General features: G+C 34.1%; 1 protein-coding gene across 1 annotated transcript; it reads left to right on the forward strand.

Annotated features, from left to right (window-relative positions):
* Positions 1-17263: 17263 nt before the first annotated feature.
* On the forward strand, positions 17264-18851 carry LOC116118649 (transcription factor bHLH61-like). The gene is made up of 4 exons (XM_031404640.1): positions 17264-17995; positions 18099-18269; positions 18367-18534; positions 18620-18851. Exons 1-4 carry the CDS (start codon positions 17381-17383, stop codon positions 18704-18706), a joined length of 1041 nt encoding a protein of 346 aa, XP_031260500.1. The 5' UTR covers positions 17264-17380; the 3' UTR covers positions 18707-18851.
* Positions 18852-20300: the final 1449 nt, after the last annotated feature.

Raw genomic sequence — 20300 nt, forward strand, 5'->3', positions numbered from 1 at the left:
TTCTCTCATATCATCACATACAAACATGCAATAATTCATTCAACACAAGTCTTACTCAAATTAAGGTTCAAATTAGGTTTACTTACCTTGAATATGTGATATCACTTTCCTTTTGCTCTAAATCTCTTCCTCTTGGACCTAGATCATATAAAAACCATAAGAATTTAAAACTTTAAAGTTTAATCACACTCCTATTGCTAGAATCTTACCTTAGGATGCTTTAGGATTGAAAATCTCCAAAAATCTAAACGAAATCCTATGATTTTCCTTTGAAATTTAGTGAAGAAAATTGAGAGAAAATTGGGTAGAGGTGGTGTGAACAAGGGCTGAAGGTGTGTTAGGGTTTCTTCAAATAAAGCCTTATATCAAATAATATAAGCATATATTCCCATTTTGCCCTTGCACTTTCTATAAAATTCCCTCTATGTCCTTTAGTCAATTACTAAAATACCCTCATTTTTATTAACTTCTCCATGTTATTCTATTTCTTTTCACTCTCCACTCTTTCATCTAATTAAGAGTGAAATGAGCATTTTACCCCTAATGAACTTTTAAGGGATTTTCTTCACTTTTGTTAAGGTAACTTCAAAGAAATCCAACTAAGGGTATTAGGACATAAGTAAATTACATACCTTAATGCGGGCGTTACTAAGGGTGTGCAAAATTATCCAAAATTCGATCTGATCCGAAAAAACCAGATATCCAAAAATCTGGATCGGATTCGGATAGTAAAAATAGACAAATCTAAATATCTGGATCAGATACGGATCAAGTGTGAAAAAAAATCGGATATCCATATCCGATCCGAATTTTATTAGCACTTTAAAGTAAAAAGTAAAAGTTAAACCTAAAACAAAAAAGTAAAGTCTCTCCATCTCCATCTCAATCTCACTCTCTCGTCTCTTGATCTCTAATCTCTCAACACCTACCGGCTACCACCCATCACCATCTTCACTTATTGGCTCTCCATCTTTGATCTCTCCTGGTATGGGTTTTTGTTTCTTCTTCTTCTTCACAAGCCATTTAGATTTGGTGGGTATGTTAGATCTTTGCTTCAAAATGGCTAAACAACCTTGTTCATGTTTATGAAGAATTGTCATTTGTCAACACTGTTGGTTTAGTTTTTTCTTTTTTAAAATGGCTACATGGTCTTCTTTCATGTGGTCTTGGTGTTCAAAAATGGTTATTGAGTTTATTTTTTTTGTATCTTTTTGCTGCTCATGCCTTTGTTTTTGGTTAATTTTGTGTACAAATCTGGTAATAACATAAAGTTTGTGTTTTTTACATGTTTCAGAACTATGTTTTGAGTGTTTCAGATGTTTTGAAAATGAGAGAGCAGTTTGATTTGTTATTTTTTATATTTAATTGTTTCTTTGCTTCTCTATGTTCGCCAATTTCTCTGTATTTGGCAGTTTGATTTTTTATTTTTTATATTTGCAATAAGCATTTTTGTAAAATTCGGATCAATTTTGGACATCCGGTTATCTGATCCAAAAAATCGGATATCCGAAAAACTGGATATCCATATAATTCGGATCAGGATATAACCTGATCCAAAAATTTAGATCGGATCAGAAATAAGCCCAACCGAATCGGATATTCGGTTTTGCACAGCCCTAGGCGTTACATGTAGCCCCTCCGATTGCTCAATCTTTACCAAACACTGTGGCTAACGAGTCATAGTGGGGGAATGGTCTATGTCACAGCTCTTTCGCGGTAGAATGACTCTACAAAACAAAAAAAATGTAAACAATTTCAGCCAATGAAGAGGACTTACATTAACCCATTCATTGAAGACATTTTTGGTTGCGGTAACACACTTCTCCACATCATTCCATCCGAATCCGCTGCCAATTTCTATCATCTCATTGATCGCATGGTACTAGCGCTTTAGCAACTTATACCTCAAATCAATGTGAGGAATTGCCTTAAGGCCATGTCCAGGAAGCCTCTCCTCAAGCATTTTTGTTAGAATGGGTGCCCTAGAGCCAATCAATTATTGTAGAATTAACTTTTTGTAATAATGTTCATTGATCAATAAAAGACATTTTATTCTATATCACGTAAATCATCATTGTATGTATTGATATATGTCCTTAGAATGGTAGAACTGTGACGAGGGTATCAAGTGTTTCAAATCTTGATAGTGAGAACCCTATGAGCACAAATGGTGGCCATTCTAGAAACGTCCGTAGCCCTAGTATTATTCTGAAATAAGGGCACAGATAATACGGTAAGGCTATCATGGTGTTGAACGACCCTATCGAAAGGCAATGACTGATCTCACTTGTCAAGGTTGTTTGGTGACAACCTGGTCCAACACATGGGTGCTTGCTGTAGGCAAGTTCACTAGACTAACCCACCAGAGGATTCCATATGGATGGTATCCCCAGTGTCTATGGAAAAAATCCTCTAACAAATGGTGGTGCATGTGATCCTTAGACTTGAGATCATCGGAGCGCCTTGTGCACTGATTGGTGTAGTTTGACACTAGCCCAACACAGTTCTATTTAGAGCTGTCAATACGGTAAAGATTGGCTACATCAACGAGTGTATCAAGACTATGGTGGATCGATAGAGGATTCATCGCTCCCAGGTACGGGGGAAGTTATCTCACGGCGCAATTCAGTAAATGGCAATGACACTTGTGGCCATAGTGGGATTGAGTTGTTGCTATATCCAGTTTATAATTCTGGTCATTGGTCTAGTAACTGAATACATACATATCGAGAATAACTGAGGTTGAAACTATTTCTATGCCTTGGTCTCCTTGAGATAACGGATGATGAAAGGATTGGATTGTACGGTAACCATATCGTTGACAGGTAGTTGCTTCGCTGAATCCGAATCTATCGGGTGGCCGTGATGCCTTGCTAGGGGCCAACTTGATCTGTGTGTAGTGAGACGATTAATTGGTGATACTACACACTACTGGTATGATAAGGAGCCTACGGGTCACACACATAGAAGATAATTTAAGAACCAGTTTATAAGAAGGGTGTTTTCATCTTTTTAGGCAAAAGGGTATTTTGGTAATCTCACTGTGCAATTAAATTTGCTGAGGTCGTAGCCTTTATTTAATTTGATATTAAAATTAAATAAGTGAGATTACGTTTAAATATGTGTTCGCATATATTTAAATAAATTATCATTATTGTTAAATGTTAATATATTATATATATTAATTGAATTTAATTAAGATAATGATAATTAAAACTAAAATATCTAAATGGGGCTGTTTGGATACAAAGGGTGTTTGGGTTGGTGCCCAAGCCTATTCCATGATGGAATAGGGCAAAGTGTGCACTATATAAATGCAACACTTTGTGAATTAAAATAAGTTTTTCACTCAATCATTTAGACTAAAAATTCCAGCCCCTTCTCTCCCACGCTAGTTTGCCTCTTTTGCTTGAATCAAATATCTTTTGATTTCTTCTTGGTTCTTAAGGCTAAAAAGGGTCTAGCAAATCCCTTTTTAGTTCCTAGGGGTTATCTTTGTGTAGACTTCATTGGTTCGATCCTATTCTTGGGTCTGTAGAGAAATCCATTCAGAGACAAGTTGGAGGAGCCTCCAAACGTGTGTATGATTTCTTAAATTCTAAACTGATTTTTCTGCAGATTCTAATATAATGTATAAACTGTAAATTTTTGCCCTGATCTTGGTTCTAAGGAACGATCTATGATGTAAATAATTTTTTGTTTTCTGCTGCCATGTATGATCGTTTCCTAACAATGTTTTCTAGTTGGGACAGAAACCCAACTTTAAATGTGTCATTATCTGCACCCTAGTGATTGCTTTGCTTCAGTATTACAAGACATTCAACTAGATGAGCATCTTCTGCCTTCGTCCATTGTCTTTTGGTCGAGGTACTCTTGGCTTTACCGTTTCCTTTTCTGTTAATGTTTGGTACATCCAAACTCAAACTCTTTTTGCCAGTAGCACATTAGACAAAAACACAGCAAAGTAGCTACAAATTTTAATGATTTATACTACAAGAAACAGAACAAAATAATAGAGAAATTGTAAAAGGTGTTGCACTGAAAAAATATATGCACGCCACAAAATAAAAGATAATAACTAAGGAACTCCAATTTAACATACAACAAAGCATCAACAACTAAAACATAACAGAAGAGAAAAGCCAGGTGCTAAAAGTGTTTAGAGTATAGTCACAACTGAAACAAAGTAAACCGATCAAATTGTTTGCAACAAAAGACATCAACATGGAAACACACTTTCAACACAAACCCTAATAACCCGACACTATGTATTTCGCAAAGACATCCAATTGTTGAACATTTCTTGAGCTAAATTATCTCTCCACGTAGTCCACGTGACACTTATCTCCACATGCCTTATTACTTCACCACTGTCCTCGTCCTCGACATTGCACACTTCACCGACCTCACTCTCGATTGGGTCTGTTGGTAGTTCATTTCTAATGAAGTTATGTAAAAGGCAACATCCGAAATAATGCGACATTGGGTTTTCATCGGGTAGAAGGATGTTTCTCGCAAAATGCCCTATCTTTTCTTTAGTATACCGAAACACCTCTTAATACAATTTCTTGCTTGAGAGTGTTTCATGTTGAAATATTCTTGTGGTGTTGCTAGTTGACTACCTTGCCTCTGCTCATTTAAATGATATCTTTTCTCTCTATATGGTGCTAGGAACCCTTCCCCATTGGTTTATCCAGCATCACATAAGTAATAAAACCCTACCATGAAATTAAACATGTTAGAATAAAAATAAACATCGACTATATTACTGTATATAGCTATAGAAAATAGAAATTGATCAAGGATTTACCTTGGGGGACCTTTAACCCATGTCTCCTCTGATGGCATCCCTCAGCACCCTACTATTAGCAGTTGAACCTTCCCACCCTGGCAGGACATAAATAAATTGCATGTTTTGTGTGCAAACACCAAGCACATTTATTGCAATTTCATTCTTTCGGGTGCGATACATGGGTTTGTCAACTAATTCCACGTGAACCCGCATATATGTTCCATCTAAAGCACCCAAACAGTTCTAACAGGACAGCAAAAACGAGGAAAGATTAAATTAATTTCTAGATAATGTCATAAGCAAACAAATATGAAAATGATAAACTGAATGTGTACAATGTCTACCTTGAACCATTTCCATCTATCATCAATTGAATTCTCCAGGATGGGATTTAGTTTTTTTAGTAGAATTCTATGTAGTCTCAACATAGCTTGCAGCACTCTGTGGAAATTTCGTGAAACTATCTCACCAGATCTTTTTGTTTGTCTTTTAAGAACTCTATTCTTCATATCACATGGTGTGCAATTATGCGAAGAAAACTAGCTACCATCTATTTTATAATTGTATTTCTAGTTGATGCTAACCCGCCAATACTTTTTAGTAAATGACATAACTTGTCAAACAATTTGACATCCATTCTACAATTCTCAAGACACTGTGTATCACTATCGAAAACCATGTTCTGTAAATTGAGTGACCTAACATTATGTCTATCAATTCGATCAGCTGCATATCTTATAGGATGCCTACCCATTGCTCTCACAAAACGCCTACCCGTGTAAGTTATAAAACCCCTAGTATTCCTATTCCTATGTAGCATAGCAAGCCCAACAATTAGAAGCATGGTGAACATGCTTTCCATCATGTGCAATTGCAAAAGTAAGATTGTGACCAAACGCATCCTCTGCCTTAGGGGTAAACGAGCATGATTGTTTCACCTAATCCATGTAGCAAGAAGCATAATATTACTCACAAACACCTATACCATTTAGTTCACAATTTAAAGTACATCAGTACCAGAGCCAGTGAACTAGATAGTTAAGTCAAAATGTGGAATAACAACCACCCTAACCCAAACAACAAAATGTAAAACCCAAAGGCTACGAATGTGTACACTTTAGGAAGGTACAGACGACCATTTCAAACATCACATCACAGAAAAAGAACATCCACAGAATCACTGTATCACACATGCATATCGCCTTAACAAACCTAAATTGAAACAACAGAATCTAAAACAAAACAGGGAAGCATAACCCAGAATTTAAACCAACATGCTCCATTCTCTACAGCGACCATATCATATTAAAAATTAAAGACCATCAAACCATACCCAAACACCGACACTTCAAACCAAGATAATCATGTTAGAGTAGATGCCCTAGAGCCAATCAATTATTATAAAATTGACTCTTTGTAATAATGTTCTTTAATCAATAAAAGGCATTTTTGTAACGCCCCACTTGAGGTACATAGTTAATGCTTCTTCTTTTGCTCTTTTTGAGTTGATTCATTATTGTTTGGTTGGCCTTTGAGAGATATGTTGAACACTTGCCTTGATATTGGTTGAAAATAGAAGAAGTTTAGTGTTTCAGTCTTCGCCACGGCGAAGAGGTGTTGTAGCCACGGGGAAGCTGCTGGACAGTTTCACCGTGGCGACGTGCCAACCAAAATGTTTGTTAAGTTTTAGATATTTTCTTCCCTAAGGGCAATTTGACTAATCTACCCCTAATTAGCAGGAAAAGTGGGGAGTAAAATGTAAGGAATTTTCATGAAGAATATGTTGTTATGGGGGTGTGTTTGGAATGAATCAAAGGATATAAATAGAATTCCTAAAGAAGAGTAAGGGCAAAATGGGAATACTTGTGTATAAATTTCATTAAAAGGAATTAAGTCATTGCAAACCCTTCATTCTTCTTCTTCATCACCACTCTCCTCTCTTACTTCCTCTCAATTTCTCTTTCTTTTGATCAAGGAGTTTTGAAGGGATTTTGAAGTGATTTGGGGTAGAAAATCAATCTAAGGCATCCTAAGGTAAGGATTCTTGCTTTGATTGTGAAGCTTTGTGAGTTTTTGAATATATTTGATTATTGAGGGTTTTTGTTCATTTGTTTAAGAGTAGAGAAAAAGTCAAGCAAACCAAGTGAAAGGAAGAGCTAGTGAAATCTCTCCATAACAAGGTAAGTAAATCCCAACCCAAGTTGAGATTTGAGAATTTTCTTTATTAGGGTTTTGATAGCAATTATGTATGTATGTTGTATACATGTTATATGCCATGTTATTGAGTCTTAAATGGAGATTTCTAGTGCTTTGTGATTGTTTATACATTTCAAATATAAGAAGTGAGATGTGGGTTGGAAAGGTAGTTTGAGATGGAATTGAAGGATATTGAGGAATCCTTTTTGGAAGTGTCTTTCCTTGGCAGGATTTATGGCTATGTGAGGGGGTTTCTCCCAATTTTGGATGGTTAGAGAAAGACTTAGAATTATTGTTATAGTAGAGTTTTATTATGCACTTGAGTTGTTTGATGAAATGCCTAATAGAGGTTTGAGTATGAGTAGTGAACCTTACTTCTTGCAACATTGCATGTTGACATTTCATAAGTGCATTAGTGGAGATGAACCATCCATAGGCATTAATTGTGCATTGAGAAGTGACCTAAGAAAGAGTAAGAAACTTTGTGTATGCACTTGCTCTTTGAGTAGAGAACCTTGTGGATGCAACTACTCTAAGGGTAGAGAGAATGAGAAGTGCTAGAGTAGAGTGAATGAGAAGAGTAGTAGAAATGGGTTGATGCTTTGTGATCATCACTCGACAGTTATGAGAATCGGGTTGATGCTTTGTGATCATCACTCGACTAGCCATTAGAAATGGGTTGATGCTTTGTGATCATCACCCGATAGTTAGTAGAAACGGGTGGATGCTTTGTGATCATCACCTGGTTAGTTATTAGAAAGTGGTTGATGCTTTGTGATCATCACCTGACATTTATTAGAAGTGGGTTGATGCTTTGTGATCGTCACCCGAAAGTCATAAGGAACGAGTAGGTGCTTTGTGGTCTCCACCCAATAGTTACGAAAACCGGGTAGGTGCTTCGTGATCCCTACTTGGTAGTCACTAAGAACGGGTTGTGCTGTGTGAACTCCACCCGACAGTCATGAAGAGTGAGATGGTGCTGTGTGAACGCCATCCGGTCATGCCTCCGGTAAGATGAGGCCATGACGTTTAGTAGGAAACAACAGAAAATGTGAGGAAAGAATTAATAGAAATACATACGGGGATGAACAGATAGAGGGTTTTACTTACTGAGCATTATTTTGTGCTCACCCCGTTATTTTCCTTTGTGGATACAGGACCTAGGTGATGATGCAGTCGGAGGGGCGTCGGCAAGCGAGGAGCAATAGCTACACTGTTTCCCCTGTTTTTGTCTTTTAAAATAGCTTTTTTGTAAATGATGCTCTTTGTGTATAAAAGACGTATTACTTATAATAAAAAGGAAAGTTTTGGGCCCATTTTCTATTGTTATTATGCATGCATTGTATTAGTTTACAGCAGTTGTTACATTTTTGGTATCAGAGCCAGGTTTTGGGATTGAACAGTGTACTATTCTCATCGCCACGACGTCCTAAAACCGACTGTGTGAGTTAATTCTTTCCTTACAGAAATTGTTTCTCAAGTTGATTGATGTGATTATTTTGTAGATAAGGCGTAGTTACCGAAAACGTGGTAAAAGTGTGGTGAATGAGGGAGAACCTTCTAACCCACGAGAGTCTACGCCCCCTCCCTTGGATGATGCTAGAATTCGAGGAATTATACAGCAAGTTATGGCAGAAACCCAAGGGAGAGTTGAAACCCCCGAACAGGTACCGCCAGTTGCGCATGTCGAAAGAGGACAACGGGTACCTCCCCCAGTACAGAGCAGAGTTGAACCGATTTATAGTCTTTCCAGTCAACATCAACCCTCAGAGTTTAAGGGTACTACAGATCCAGTAATAGCAGAAGAATGGCTTGGGTCCGTAGAACGAGCCACGGGTTTATTTCCCATGTCAGACCGGGAGAAGATCCGGTACGCGAGTTTCTTGTTTCGGGNGGATCAAATTAAAGAAATTAAAAGGAACTAACTGAAATCATGCCTTATATATCAATACTTGTCTAATAAAGCACACATGTATTTACATCACATCCACAAACTGTTATCATCTGAACTCAACTATATATCACCGTGGAATATATTTTTACATTCCGAAGTAATAAAAACTTTAAAGAATTGTCTTCTACTGTTTGCTCTTACACCAAGCATACCGTTTGGATCTAGCTAATTTGTCACGATGAGTAAACTGCGACTGGTTTATTAAATTGATTTAGTACAATACCATATATTCTCATCTAATGGTTTTTAAGAGTTATTAATATTATAGGTCTAGTCTGGCATAATATACATTTATTATTAGCATTTCAGAAAATTAGGAAAGATGTACAATTTGGTACCTCATTTAGGGGTGTGCATCATTTTATTTTATTTTATTTTATTTTATATATGTTCGGCCAAATTTAACCCAACATATTTAATTAGTAACCCGAATCTAACGAAATCGATTTAAATCAAATTGGTTCAAGCCACTTAATAATTGGTAAATAAATAAAAAAAATCATATACATATATAATATATCAGTTCTATTCTAAATTTTTTTGGGTTCTCTTTCAAAATTTGACTAACCAGTACAACATCACATACTTAAAACAAACCACACATTCGACTTGATTTATTTCAAGTTGGTGGGTTTTGCACACGCCTAATCCTACTAGCTAAATTTAAGAATCCATACTCAATAGTCAATAGCACGAGTGGGACAAAAAACCAAGAAACTAAAAAGAAACAGCCAATATAAGTAGGAAGGGTTGTTCCTTTGTTAAAAAGTAGGAGAAAATGGTAATTGAATTGAGTGAATGAAAAGGAAATAAATGAAGTTGATTAATTAAGAAGAGGAGTTAGGGGTCGTTTGGTTATGGGTAATGGAAGATGGCACCGGTAATCTATCTCAAAAAGGGGATATTATCGTGTTTGGTTTGTAGGTAATCAAAAATTTCGATAATCTTTTAATGTAAATAGTGTTTATCATACGCCATATTTGGGGTAATTTGATTACTGAGTGAAAGGGCTATTTTAAGATTACCAGGGTAATCCAATTTTTGTTCCTATTTTATCCTTAATTAATTAACATTTTAGACACAAATGCCCTCGTATATTTGTCAAATAACAATTAGCCTAACTGTGCAAAATGATTTCTATAACCCCCTACATTTGAGAGTTTACTAAAACACCTCAACCACAATTAAAGTTTAAAATATAACAAAATACCCCTAGCTACCCAAGACGACTGTCGACCGTCAGCCACCATCGCTAGCCGCAACCAATAGTCACCATAATGGTGCACATCTGACCGGATCTGGCCTGTCAAGCATCGATCTGGTTGAAAACGGTCAGATTTATTTTGGTCGGAAACGACCAAATCTATTCTAGCCATTAATGGCCTTGGATCTGTGGCCATTAACAGCCTTGGATCTGGCTGGGAATGGCCAGAATTTTTGGCAGAATAGATTTAGCCATTACCGACCAAATCCACGACGATATGGCTGTTTTCAACCAGATTTAGTTTGTCGTGCACCATTCCGACGATTACTGATGGTGGACGACGGTGATAGGCAGCGATCAACAGTCGCTTGGGTAAGTAGGGGTATTTTGTTATATTTTAAATCTCTATTGTAGCCAGGGTGTTTTAGCCTCGTTTGTTAAGGGATTGATAGTAATAATCTAAATAATAAAATAAGATTTTAAAAAATGACAATTTAGTAAAAAAGTCTTCCAGAATTCTTTTATTCCTCTCAACCAAACATATTAATTATTTATATTTATTAATCTAACCAAACATATATTATAAAATATTCTCTTTAATCTTCAAAATAATTTATTTTACTGCTAATCTTATCTTTTTAATAATTCAATATTTTATTGAATCAACCAATCTTCTAATATGATAGTAAATAGTAATGGTAATAATAATAATAATAATAATAATAATTTTACACGTCTTTTGAAGAGAGTGGGGTTTCATTTTTGAGTCCCCTCGTTTTCTTGTGTTGATTTGACTCATGAGAGAGACCTCGCCTCTCGCTCCTCTCTCCTTTTACTCCGACACCTAACCCCTCCTTCTCCATGTCAGCTTCAGAGTATAACCCATCCCCACGCGCAGTATCACAGAATTTCATTGCCAATTGCCAAACAACATAAGCCATTGCCATTATTAATACCACTGCAAGTCTACAAATCATATAAACCGATGAATTTCAGTATTATCATTTTGCATTTTGAAGTAAACTGTGTGAAAGAAGTTAGAGTCTTACAGATTGTTCTGATATTGACCCAGTCTACCTTTAATATGCAAAAGATGACGGTGTATTTTAACTCTATGTACATACCAATGGGATGAATGAAGCGTTCATAACACAAATTGTGAAAATGCGTGAAGAAAAAGACGTAATAGGCTAGTAGCAGAAACATTTCAGGCCCTTCTCCATGCAATAATAATATTAAAAAATGAAGGTTGAGAGGTGGGGCCTGAGTCAATGGGAAAGAAAAGGAAGAAGCAGACAAAAAAGTGAATGAAAAGCGGTTTTGAAGAAGGAAGTTTATATCTTAATATTGTGGGCTGCTGCCTGCAGGATTCATGCAATGCAAAATCAACTAAATGACAACGTACGTACGAATAATTTCCAACTTCACACTTTTTTTATTTTTAAATATTTATAATCATCTTTATCTTCAATCTTCATCTTCACCAAACCATCAACAAATTCAGACGGAAACAAAAGGGAAACACTCACTTTGTTTTGGTGTTGGATGGTTTTTGTGTTTCTGATTTTGTTTGTTTGGTTTAATTCAAAGAAAACAATCACAGCTTGGCTATTTTTTATTATTATTGTATATTGAAGATCATTCTCCGTACTGCTGCTACATATATCGTAGTCTTGTCACCATTCTCAAATCTGAGGGCGCCCAAATACTTGACTCTGTCAGTCAATATTATACAAATGAGACAATTAATTATACTTTTGTCAATTTTTACGGTGAAAACTGAAAATTACTCAACCTATGCTACCGACTTCTTATATTTCACGGCCTGGTTTAATGTTATGATTTTTCTGCGTATGTATACCATCTCCAACCCATTGCACCAAATTGGTGTAAAATATTATTTTATCTCTAACTCATAATACCAAATATTATATTAAAAAAAATATTTTTTATAATATTTTTTTCTTTTATTATAATAATCATCAATTAATATATTCATTCATTATTTTTGTATATATTAATTAAATATTGGGAATCATATTTTTATTAAATAATAATTATTTTAAAAATTATACTAATTTAATAAAATTAGGTATTTATTTAATCAAATAAACATTATTTTTTGTATCTATTAACAAAATTTTACTCCAAGATTTAAATTCTATAACCGATTCAAGCTTATGTGAGTTTTTTCAAAATGAGCAATAAAGAATTATGCAAAAAAGAGCTCAACAACAAGGTCAAAGATCTTAAAATAACTCTGGTTCTTTTCAATATTTTGATGATCTTACTGGATCCGTAACTAATCTATCGGAATATTAAATTGTTATTTTAGTTTATGTTGTATTTTCTTTTAATTTTAGTGTTTTTAAATTAGTGTTAATTTTTGTTTTGAGTTATTGTAGTTTAATATTTGCATTGAATAAAATTCTATTTTTAACTTTTCATCATTTTTTGAATTATATCATTATTATGAATTTATTATTATAAATAATAATCAAATTAAATTAAATACAAATAATCAAATTTGGTGTGATTTTTGGTGTAAAATTTAATACTCAAATTAACTTAACAAAATTAAAAAAAAAAAACAAAAAGAAAACAAAATTAAAAAAAGAAAAAAAAATTATTGGCGTTACAGTGCCACGCCATTTTGGTGTGGCGCTTTGGCGTGGGTTGGAGATGCCCTTAGTTCAAAGAAAATTTGGTATTCCATAAATAATTGAGGATTAATGGAAGAGATAACATCACTAACATTCTTATTTTTTTTTTCATTATTATTACAAAAGATAATCAGATAATATATTAAGAGGCCAAGTATATATTAGAAGTTCAACTTTTTTTTTTTTTTTAACTGAGAGTGTTTAGGCCAGCTTACAATATCTCAATTATTCCCTCAAGACCCTAAAACTACTGGCCGGATCAAAGCTCCAATGGATATCTCTATTATCAACCGATGAGAGATTTTAACTTAAGACCTTTTGAATAATAAACCCAATAATCCCTATCAAACATCTTTAGTACATACACAAAGATTTGCATATTAATTAATTATGTAGTAACACTAGAAATTAAAAAACAATGGGTCGCATTGACATGATATTATTGTTTAATTTAGAGAACTTTTCCTAGATTACATAATCACATATTCCACATTAAAATCATTAATTAATATCAAATTATTTGAGATGCAAAAAAGCGATTGAAGATGTCCAATAGAGACTCTTGGACGCATTACTCAAGAGATCCTAAGTTCGAGTCCCTTCTCGATTGCCAATAAAAGAAACCATTGAAAATCTTACCCGACCAATAGTTCTAAGGTCCTAGAAAATTAGTTGAGGTGCGTGTAAGCTGACCCAGACACCCCGGTCATTAAAAAAAAAAAAACTGAAAATATTTTATTGAGGAATAAACATATTTCTTTGGATTTATCATGATTCCATTCCATATTAAGATATATTAGATATTTCTTATACAAAGAAAAAAAGAAAGAAACTTTTTATAAACAATGAATATATTTATTAAGAATGATATCACAATCACATATAAATTAGCGATAGGTATTCCTTACTTAAAAGATGAAAAAAAAAAAACAAAGCTTAAAGTTCAAAATTAATTAGAATGTAACATGCAATTGTCTGCTGATGTGATATGGTAAATGAATCTTCTTAATTGATTACAATTAAACTGTATTAAAAAAAAAAGATTTAGACATTAGGTTTGCATATAATTAACTTCCAAGTAATGCCAACTTCATTGGCTGTTTTTTTTGTGGAGATCATTGCTCTAGGATTTGCAAGATAAGATAGATTTATTATAGAAAAATGATTTTGATTGAACATGTCCTTGTCTCCATCTGTTGAAGAATTAAAACTCCAATTTAGCTTTAATAATACAATAAAATACAACCCCATTTAGAAGAAAACAACATATTATGATCACCATGATTTCCGATATCGGTTGGGCACAACCACAAGCCACAAAAGAATCTTACCTATAAGTTTCTCTTGGCAGCTATATGAAATCAACTAAAAAAATCACTCTGAGATTTTTTTTTTATTTTTTTTTTAGGCACAATGATACATCACTGTTTTGTTTCAACTTGTGAGAAGATTTTTAGTTGATTAGAGTTTCAATTAAGTGGAATTAGGCATGTTTAAAATGGCTAATTTATCACCATCGTACCTGTAACATGATGGATAACCTAGTCTAGCTAAAAGACAGATGAACGTAAGAAGAAATTAAAACTTTTTTGGCTACAAATTTGGCGCATATAGAAATTTAATGTGCAGGTTGCTAATTAAACATATAATTAGAGAGATTAAATATTTATTAATGAGTTGAGATGGAACATTCACGTGGTCTTGGGTCGGCTGCCTTTGTCCCATTTTTTTCCTTGATAACCGTGTTTAGTCTTTTCCTTTCATTTCACTTTTTCTATATTTGATTCTACAATAGTTTTCTTTATTGATGAAATTAAATTCAACAAATTAGTTCACAGATTCTTTATATGTAAATTAGATCAGTGACTTGAATGAAAATACTTTTTTCTTTTTCTTTTTTTCATCTTTTGGGTGTTTGGGTCAGCTTGCATGCATCTCAATTAATTCACAAAGCCTTGGAACTGTCAACCAAGTAAGAGTCTCAATTAGGGGTGAAAATGAAACCGAGCCGCTCGTGCTCGGCTCGGCTTTGGCTTGAATTCGACTTACAATTAGTTGAGTCAAGTTCGAGTTCGAGTAACTTGAATAATCCCACGAGTCGAGTTCGATCATTGTATAAAAAGCTCGAAAAACTCGACTAAAACTTGATTAACCCAGCTCGAATTTGACTTTTAGGTACTGAGTTCGAGTCTGAACTCGATTCATCATGCTCGAACCCAATACTGTAACAACTTAGTCAAGTTTGAGTACCCAGATACTCAACTCGATCTCACCCCTAGTCCTAGTGGTCACCCTTATAAATACCTAGAGGGACTCAAACTCATGAACTCATACAAAACTTGAATGAATATACTTTAAATGATTAACAAGATAATTTCTTTTGTAAAGATTAAGGGAAATTGAATGAAGGTAAATTTGGCCTTTTCCAATATGGGATTGTTTATTTAATAAACTAAGAAGAAATTAGTTCCCCCTAAATTAAAACTCGGAGTTATGTGGATGAATAAATAGAAAATTTTATTGAATAAAATAACAACCTTTTAAATAGCTAGATATTTTAATTCAACAAGAAATTAACTAAAAGATGATGCAATTTACACATTCAGAAATTATTACAGAATCTTTCTTCAACACAAAAGCATTATGAATGCAGGAAATATTCCTTAAATAGAAATTCAAAATGCCTAAATTATGAAAAATCTGACCGAATTTAAATGAAATGATCAAAGACAGTTTGCAGAGATGATATTAGTGAAAGAAAAGAGAAGAAAATTAAATATTATTCCTTGAAATAGATCCTCCAGTGTCGTCATCCTCTCTAAAAGCTGCAAACCATTCTTCCGCACCATTATTGCTCTGCAAACTGGACTCTATACATTAAAAGGAATGGTCTTATTTCCCAATCATATTCTTAATAAACGAAGATTATCCTGCTAAATTTAGATAATTAACTGGTTGATTTGCAATTATATATATATGAAAGAAACGAAAGGGAAAACCCTTTGGTATTTTTCTAGTCTTATCTTTTCATATAAATAGATATAACTCGTTCACAGCCATGAATCATGATAGAGAGTAGGAGTTGCAGCTTTTCTCTGAAGGTGATCACATGCAAGCATTTGATGATGAGAAGATATCTATCATCAACAGTGAACATGCAGAAGCCAAATAACCTTTGAGGACAGAAGAGGACAAATTTCCGTTGCCCCCAAAAATGAGTTTGACCCATGAGATTGTAACACAAAAATAAAATAATTGATGATCTTCACAATCACAGACTTCTCTGTTCAAACCTAGCGTTGTCAGTAAACAGCTGAACAAACAACTTAGGTTTTCTAGGTTATTTTGTTTGATGCATTGATTTGCTCTCTTAGGCATGTGGTTTGTGGTAATATGAATGGGTAGGTAGCTCCCCCGAAAGCCTAAACAACTCATGTTTCTTTGTGCAGAAATCATGCACCAGGTCCTCCTTTGTTTATGATTTTCAGATATATTTTTGTCTAGGTGAGCCCATTTTTTAAAAGCCAAGAAGTACGGTTTTTTTATTTATTTCATCTCTATATATGTATATATTATACATATATGCTAGGTTCTTTGTTGTCTCACCATGTAGGGTATGAAAAGATTTTAATCATTCATTGATGATGTTTCTGAACAGCAGTAACTCAATCTTAATTTATCTTTCGAATCAATGTAGGTCCGATAAATCATAGTATCAAAATCGATGATTAATATAGATTCGAATTACAGAACATCTGATCACATTGGGGAATTGAAAGATTAATGCAATTAGATTATTCTACTCACATGAATGCTTCTTAAAGCCAATTCAATTCAACCATCAACATCAATAATTGATCTTCAACTGAAATTACAAAATATCCATATTATTTATCTGTATATAGTGAATTCTCTTTTTATTTACCATTTATTAGTTTTCATTCATTTGTCGGTTTTAGGGTTTTCTTTTATACAAAAAAAAAAAAAAACAATTAAAAGCGTATTTAAATTTGGCCTTCAACAGGTGTCATATTTTGGTTGATGAAATAGCAATATTAATTAAATAAATAGGATATAATAAAAAATAAATAATCCTTTTTGGGTTGAGACAGATTTGTGGGTCAAAGCTTTGGGCGTATGGAGATTAAATATTTTAAGTTTGTCTGATTGATAATTTCGGTGAAAACGACATAAATTCACCTTGAGAGAGAAATAAAGAGAGAGCAAAAGCAGATTCCATTTCCATCTGTTTTTACATTCTCTATTTTTATAATATAATTCTTTTCTCTTCGCTTTTATACCAAGTACAGTTACCTGGACCATGTTTCTGTAAAATATAACTCACTCTACTTGCAATTGTATATTGTATAAAACATCATATTTACAGTATATATTCTCAGTTTTTGTATGGAAAATATATAATTGTAATGAAATTGGGGTGTTATTGTATGTGTTTATATATTCCTTACAATTTGGTGCAACTACATGTTATTAAGCCTTTGAGTTGAGACTTGAGACTCTTTTCATTTTCATACAGAAAGAGAGAGAGTGTGTGAAAAAGAGGGAGAGAGATGGAGCTGAGTCCACATGATTTCTTGGAGGAATTACTAGGTCCAAGGAGGGACACATGGGCTAGTTTTCCTCCTGGAATGAACGATCAGTTCTTCTCCAGTGGATGGAACTTTGATTCTCTTGATGAGAATCCAACTTTGGCTACTTCAAATCCTAATTCATTTCTGGGATTTTCATCTCCTCCACAACCAACCTTTGAGTGTAGTCCTTTTGTTGATCCTCAAGCCTGCTATTCTTTTGTTGATGGATTCACTATTCCGGAGATTGAATCATCTTCATTTATGAAGAATGAAACCTCTAGTGCATTCCCAGTTGCAGAAGATCAGCATTACCCTTCAATGGTGGAGAATGATGAGTTTGGTCTACTACTCAACACGGATCATGATCACCATTATAAAAGCTTGGAAGAAAGGAAGAGTACTAGCGGTGTTGAGATAGAACAACTTAATAACCTTCAGGTTTTCAACATGGGTTCATGTGCTGAGAAAAAGGGCAACAAGTCTAAGAGGCAAGAAGGACAGCCCTCAAAGAATCTCATGGCTGAAAGAAGGAGAAGAAAGCGCTTAAACGACCGTCTTTCCATGCTCAGATCAATAGTCCCCAAGATCAGCAAGGTAAATAAGAAATAACTAGCTTAAAGTTTTCAACTTTCTTTGATATTTCAAGTTTAATTGAGTTTGATTATTAATGGAAGAAAATGTGAATATTAATTTACAGATGGACAGGACATCTATACTTGGAGACACTATTGATTACATGAAAGAGCTACTTGAGAGGATCAATAAATTGCAGGAGGAGGAGCCAGAAGTTGGTACAAATCAAATCTTAGTTCCCAATAACTTCAAGGATGTAAAGCCAAATGAAACATCAGTGAGAAATTCCCCCAAGGTACGGTTTTTTTTTTTTTTTTCATATCAAAATCTTTGAAAAATTAACAGAATGTTTAATGACTAGTAATTGTCTCTAATTGTACAATGACTTGCAGTTTGAAGTGGATAGGAGAGAAATTGATACCCGGATAGAAATCTGCTGTGCACCCAAGCCCGGATTGCTGCTATCAACAGTGAGCACATTAGAAGCATTGGGGCTTGAGATTCAACAGTGTGTTATAAGTTGTTTCAATGACTTTTCAATGCAAGCTTCATGTTCAGAGGTAAGTTATTTTAATCTTAAATTGGTTGATATTATGTCAATCTTTATGTCTTTTAATGAATTTTTATGTCATTAATCTGATGCAGGTGGCTGAGCAGAGGACACTAATAACTTCTGAAGACATCAAGCAAGCATTGTTCAGAAATGCAGGCTATGGAGGAAGATGTCTGTAGAGGAAGAAAGAGAAGGAAAATAATTAAGTCTCTTCCCTTAAAAAATCCCCAAAAAGACTTATGTTTACCTCTATGTTTGTTCTTCTAGGAATTGTACAAGCAAGAATTTCTAATAATATTTAGTGTTTTAAATAAAAATTGTTCACCTATCAGATCCAGTTCCAGGATTATCCATTCCCAAATGGGGTATCTTTTAATACAAGAAATCAGTTATTCCTCCTCCACCAGTAGTCAAAGAAGGTAAGATTAAATAATAAAAAAGAATCTGGTTATGAATATATTTAATGATATGAGAATGTTTCTGGAATATCCCAGCAGAATTTAGGGGTTAATCAATGCTGTATTTATAAGCTTAAACAAATATTATTGGTGACCTTTTGCTACATCACATCTAACTACACCAATAATTGAAATTTAGGCTTGTGTAGGGACATGTTGCCCCTGAATCTAGACGTAATATCTGAAATATCATTGATAATTACACAGAAATCATGACAGCAACAAGAGATAGTTTATCTGCAGAGGGAAAAGCACCACAGTGTTTTGACGTCTTTTGCAGATTAAATATCATAAAGTATTGTAGACATTATAAGGAAGGAAAAAAAAAAAAAAAAACCCACATGGAGGCTACATGTACTTGTAAATTGGGTGAATTTCATATCATGAAGGAATTTATACGAAATTTTTTTATCAGCAATATTACTGACAAAGAGAAATTTCACTTTCAAGCAGTATTTTTATTCAGCTCAAAATGTCATGTTGAAACTGTTTATATTAGTGATATGACCCGTGCAAAATAAATTGAGGTAGAGAGAGTTCTAATGCAGATTCAATGTAATTTTATTAAACAACAAAAAAGAATTTGCCGAAATGGTTGAATCTTTGCATAAGATTTTGTTGTCTCTTTAGAACAGAATGACAAGAAGGCTTCTGCTCATTTAGAAAGCCAATCAACAGAAGAAATAGAGACAAATGAAGCTGTCATATCTGAAAGATGTGCCCCTAGAATTTGGTCATCGCTGATGGCAGCCATTGAAATGTTTAGTGGCTTGATGTATACAAAGTAAGCTAAACAATGACTGAAACTCAATATCCAGAATCCGTTTTCCCCAATAGGAGAAAGGTAAGGCATAAGTTGCATTCTGTGGCTCGGATTGTTAACATTTGCAGTATCAATAGTGGCACTTACTGCTATTTCTCATACGCATTACCGCCTTTTAAGAAAAGGTACTATCATTTATCTGAATTCAACTGTTAATAGGGAAAAAAATCTTAGGATGAACAAAAAATTTATTCTTGTATTTGCTACAGAGAGCAGTCGGGATGCTGCAGATTATCAACCAGAAATTCTGGCTTCTTCTCGAAGAGAACACTGAAGAGTCTAAGAGATGGTTTCAGGTTAACAAATAATGTATCAGCTCTTCACTGAGTTGCCTATAATAACTCGGGCTTTCTGTACAGTTTTGAGAAATATAAAGAATATCTACTTTGAGCACCACCAAGAAAGGAAAGAAAGCAACTGGGATTCGTTGCTCTCCAAAATTTATATATGCAATCTGAAAAGTTTACTCAGAGATCAACAGCATTGATTAAA

This window comes from Pistacia vera, unplaced genomic scaffold, assembly GCF_008641045.1.
Source record: "Pistacia vera cultivar Batoury unplaced genomic scaffold, PisVer_v2 Contig851, whole genome shotgun sequence".
NCBI lineage: Eukaryota > Viridiplantae > Streptophyta > Magnoliopsida > Sapindales > Anacardiaceae > Pistacia > Pistacia vera.

What these genes read in the sequence shown, in the direction of transcription:
- LOC116118649 (XM_031404640.1), top strand. Translation starts at nt 17,381, where the DNA reads ATGGAGCTGAGTCCACATGATTTCTTGGAGGAATTACTAGGTCCAAGG. An exon ending in CAGTGAGAAATTCCCCCAAG is followed by an intron (nt 18,270 to 18,366) that starts GTACGGTTTTTT and finishes AATGACTTGCAG; the next exon opens with TTTGAAGTGGATAGGAGAGA. An exon ending in TGCAAGCTTCATGTTCAGAG is followed by an intron (nt 18,535 to 18,619) that starts GTAAGTTATTTT and finishes AATCTGATGCAG; the next exon opens with GTGGCTGAGCAGAGGACACT.